Consider the following 4657-nt stretch of genomic DNA (forward strand, 5'->3'; position numbering starts at 1 on the left):
CTCACTGTGTAGTTGAGACTGACCAGGAACTCACTATGTAGCCCAGGCTGGTCTCCAACTCACAGCGATCCTTCTGCCTCAGCCTCTCAGAGTGATAGGATTACGTGTGTGCACCACCACGCCTAGCTCAGCTCAAAAAACAGTAATTCTTTATAACAGAAAGTACTCTGGGCTGGGGATTTAGCTCAGTGGTTACGCCTTGCAAGCATGCCTGAGTTCAATCCCCAGTGGGCGGGGGGGAGGGAGGGAGGAAGAAAGGAAGGAAGAAGAAAAGAATTCCCATCAGATGCTCACCATCAAATAAATTAGACACCAAACAGAGATTTGAAGGGGGGAAAAAAAGCACTAAAGCAAGTATGGCAGCAGTAGACAAACCTGAGGTGAGAGACCTCAAACCCACTCAGCTGCATCGCTCCCCCAGCCCCCTACCCTGTACTGGGGATTGAACTCAGGACTTTGCACTTGTGAAGCAGGCTCAGCATCACTGAGCTAAATCCCCAGCCCAGCTGCTTCTAAGGTTACATAGAGGCAATTAAACTGAAGATAAAAGGAAATTTTCTAATTTTCTACTTACAGTCTAACACATTTTTTCAAAGAATCCCCTGTGCCTGCCTGGCAAGCCAAAGGTCCTGAGTGAGTTCAAGCCAGATACTGGGAAAAAGAAAAAAAAATCCCCATTGATAATGATATTCTTCCCATTGATAATATGATATTCTAAGACTCCAGTATGCATTCTTTTAGGAATACACAGAAGAAAAAAAAAGGTCTAAAGCCTTCTCTTACTAATGCTAATGCAAAAGAGAAGAAGAAATGAGATAGTGACAGTGGACAAACTTAAAACATTCCAACTTCTCTAAGATCTGTGGTGAGAACAGAACAGTAGCTCTAAACAACTTAGAACAATCTCATCATTACCAAAATTCTATAAAACGCCAGTTTAAATACCTGAGGGAGATGGAATGTTAACTAGATCTCATGAACGTTCCAAAATGACCAAATGAGTATATATTACAACTGGTAGGCTCTATCTTTTCTAGTACTAGTTGTAAAACAGTGAGCACAGAGAAAATGAGCAGATGAGAAAATCTACAGAATGGCTCATGCAGTACAGTTCACAGTGCCTAACTTAACATGCTTTGACTTAGACTCTTCCCACTGATGACGATGGTGTAAAAGCATACCCATACAACCATTCTTTTTCATTTTCAGTACATTAGTCAGTAAATTTCATGAAGTATTCAACACTTATAAAACAGGGTTCGCATTACATGAGTGTTCAACAGTAGGCTAACAGTATTCTGGGTCTGTGTTTCAGGTCCATGTAGGTAGGCTTAGGGTGAGCTATGACTTCAGTAAGCTATGTATTAAGTGCATTTTAGTGTCATCTTATGTTTAAAGAGACCTAACCAACCTCATCTAAAGTCAGGAAGCATTCGGATATGCAGATTGGTTTATACAACTTTTGAGAAACTCACATATCCAAGCCAAAATATACCAGAGATTTTAACTGATTTCCTCCTTAATCTACTGTACACATTCAAAAATAGTATTACACATTACTTCTGTAATAAAATATTTAACTAAAATATTACTATAAAATATACCAAGATAATCAACTAGAATTAAAATGAAAACATAAATGCCTTTATATATACACTACACTACTTACCTGGTTCTTGCTTGATGGTTAGGGTCTTATTCTCTTCTGAATGGGCAACAGGTGGCTGCATCACTGAGGAATCTTCTAAATTTGTTTCATTATTAGGTGATGTATTATAAACAAATCTCTTCGTAGTTTGATTTTTCCTCCTTGTTTTGCCACTCTCTTGAATTCCCTGGGAACCTATATTATTCCAAATAAACACTTTTCCTTGACCTGGAGACTCATTTTCAGCCATTTCAGGAGAACCACGCTGGGCCCAATTACTGTCACTCGTTTGGTAGTTTTCCATTTGGCCCTCACTGACATTACAATCATCATTCTCTATTTTTATATTACTTGCCAAATTGGTAAGATTCTGTGTTGCCCAAAAACTGGCAATTTTTTGATCCCGTGATGAAGACAAACCATCTCTATTGATTGATTTTCTATTATTATAGTCCACAACTACAGACTCTGGAGCTTCGGATTTAATGCTTATATTTAAGGCATCTTTAATGAAATTTCGGCAAGTATGAACGACTTCACTCATCTGAAGGTAGCTGGCCACTGTCATCACTTCAATGGCATTTTGGCTAGTGAGCACCAAGTTACCCGAATATAAGAAGTCCAAGATGACTGAAAAACCTTGAACTAAAGCAATATCTAAATGGGTAGTATTATTTTGGTTAGGGCTGTCTTTGTTTGAGACACAATATAAAGTCTTAAAGAAACGGCTGCCTGCAACCAGGATGTTCTTGTGAGCTTTAAAGATTTTCCCGTTTACCACAATGCTGACATCACAAAGAATATCTTTCTTCCTCTGTTCATCTAGTTGTCGAAGAAGCTGATAGCAATAAGAGTTTTCATTTGGCCTACTATTAAAGTCACAGTACCCCTCCTCTGCTGGTATTTCTGATTCCTGTAAATGAGAGGAAAACATTAATATTAAACTTTATTTACCTCTTAGAATCCCCAATCCAAAAAAAAAAAAAACACAACAAAATATTATCAACGTAAGTTTAAGAAGTACCCAGTCAAACACAAATTAGTAATTATTATACATTTTGAAATTGAGGTATCATCCCAAGTATTTTTTTTTCAATCCTAAATACTGAAAGGAAAGAACAATGTGGCACAACTCCTTGTTATTTTTTTTACTCAGGACTTTGCACTTGAGAGGCAGGCGGAGGAACCACGGAGCTAACTCCTTGGCCCAACTCATTGTTATTTTCTAAAAAATGAAACACATCTGACTGAGGATCAGTATTTTACTGGTTATTCTTTGCATATTAATCTAAAACCTAATGAAGATATAAATTAAATGAAAATAATTACTTTGGTGTGTGAGCAAAATTCATTCTGGAAAAATGCTTGTAACCTAAAGCACTTGTGTATCAAAGCAAATTTCCCCATAAAAATGCAAACTCGAGTTGTTTATTCAACAACCCCAAGATACTCATTATTCACACAATAATATTATAATACTGTAATATAATACAAAATAATAAGGAAAATACAAATATAAAGAAAAATATGCAAATTAACCTGCACTTCCTTTTGAAAGCCTTCATGGCTGGTGTGAGGAAAATGAGAGGGTTACTGTGCAGGACAGCTTTCATGATCATCAAAAGAATCAATGCTATGTATTGGCTCAATGGGATCTTTTATTTTTCACGCACTTTTAACAAGGAACCTATCCAATGACACTTGCTTTGTCTCCCTTTTGAGGATCTTGCAGCAATGTGACATTACACTGTCATTAAACAGATTGATGGCTCCCACCGCTATAACCTTATTTGGGTGGTCCCTTTCTACAAAATTTTGCACTGTTTCCCACATTTTACACATGTTCCTAATGTCATTTAAAGTGAGGGACTCTTTGGCATTTTTCTCCTCCTCTTCTGTACATATCTCCTCCAAAACCTCATGTGGCTGCGAGCTGATCACTCACAATCCTGAAGTGGGAGCAAGAGAAGAAAAAAGGAGAAGAGGGAGGGAGAGGGGAGAATTATGGGCTCAGTGGTGATCATGTGACACTTAGCATCACATACGCCTACTGCACAATGTCCCTCATTTATGAGTTACACGTTTATTAGAAATGTCTGTTCCTGCCAGGTGTGGTGTAGCATGCCTGTAATCCCACCACTTGGGAGGCTGAGGCAGAAGGATCGCTCTGTAGCCTAGGCTACACAGTGAGTTCCAGGTCAGTCTCAACTACACAGTGAGACCCTATCTCAAAAACAAAAACAAAAACAAAAACAAAAAACAACAACAACAACAGAAAAAAACAAGCCGGGCATGGTGGCACAGGCCTGTAATCCCAGCACTCAGGAGGCTGAGGCAGGAGGATGCTGTGAGTTCAAGACCAGCCTGGGCTACATAGTGAGTTCTAGGTCAATCGACTACATAGTGAGACCCTGTCTCAAAAAACCCAAAACAAAACAAAACAAAACAAAACAAAAAATGTCTGTTCCTCATACAGAACACTCACAAAAGAAGTTACTCAGAATCCAAGGTTTTGCATAATTTCTTATGAACCTTTTACTTACAGGAATTGAATTGCTTTGCTTCTTCACCTTCTGGTTGATAATGACCTTAAAATATCCACGTTATAATATGATGGGCATGTATTATTAAAAAGGTGAATTTTAAGTCCTGGCAAACACTGCTACCAAATAGTTTAGGCTATCAAACAGTTTAGGTCAATGAAGTTAATTTAACATGACTGCTGATAGTTAACAGTCGAAAATATGCTTACGCTATAGGAATATTTAGTTACATAATTTTCTAATCATGCCTTAGAGAGTCAAAAATACTAAAAGCAATAAGCTAGGTTAAATTATCTGAATTCAAGTCATTATAAAAAATTCTGCTTATCAGTCATACATACATGGATTATAGTACCATGTAGTGTCACTCTAGTTTGGGTAAACTCCTATATAATAATTTTGTGATATAAAAGAATGGGTGCATGATCTAATTTCAGAATGTTGGGCTGGGGATTTAGCTCAGTGG

The 4657-nt window shown here is 37.7% G+C and overlaps 1 protein-coding gene across 1 annotated transcript in view; it reads right to left on the reverse strand.

Moving 5' to 3' along the window:
- Zbtb10 (zinc finger and BTB domain containing 10) overlaps positions 1 to 4657 on the reverse strand; it is a 38007-nt gene that overhangs the window by 20261 nt on the left and 13089 nt on the right. The window contains exon 2 of the mRNA XM_010636243.3: positions 1670 to 2561. Coding sequence (XP_010634545.1) covers positions 1670 to 2561 — 892 coding nt within the window. The remainder of the gene's footprint in view (positions 1 to 1669; positions 2562 to 4657) is intronic.

Source organism: Fukomys damarensis, unplaced genomic scaffold, assembly GCF_012274545.1.
Source record: "Fukomys damarensis isolate Sample0158 unplaced genomic scaffold, DMR_v1.0_HiC HiC_scaffold_5, whole genome shotgun sequence".
NCBI classification, from domain to species: domain Eukaryota; kingdom Metazoa; phylum Chordata; class Mammalia; order Rodentia; family Bathyergidae; genus Fukomys; species Fukomys damarensis.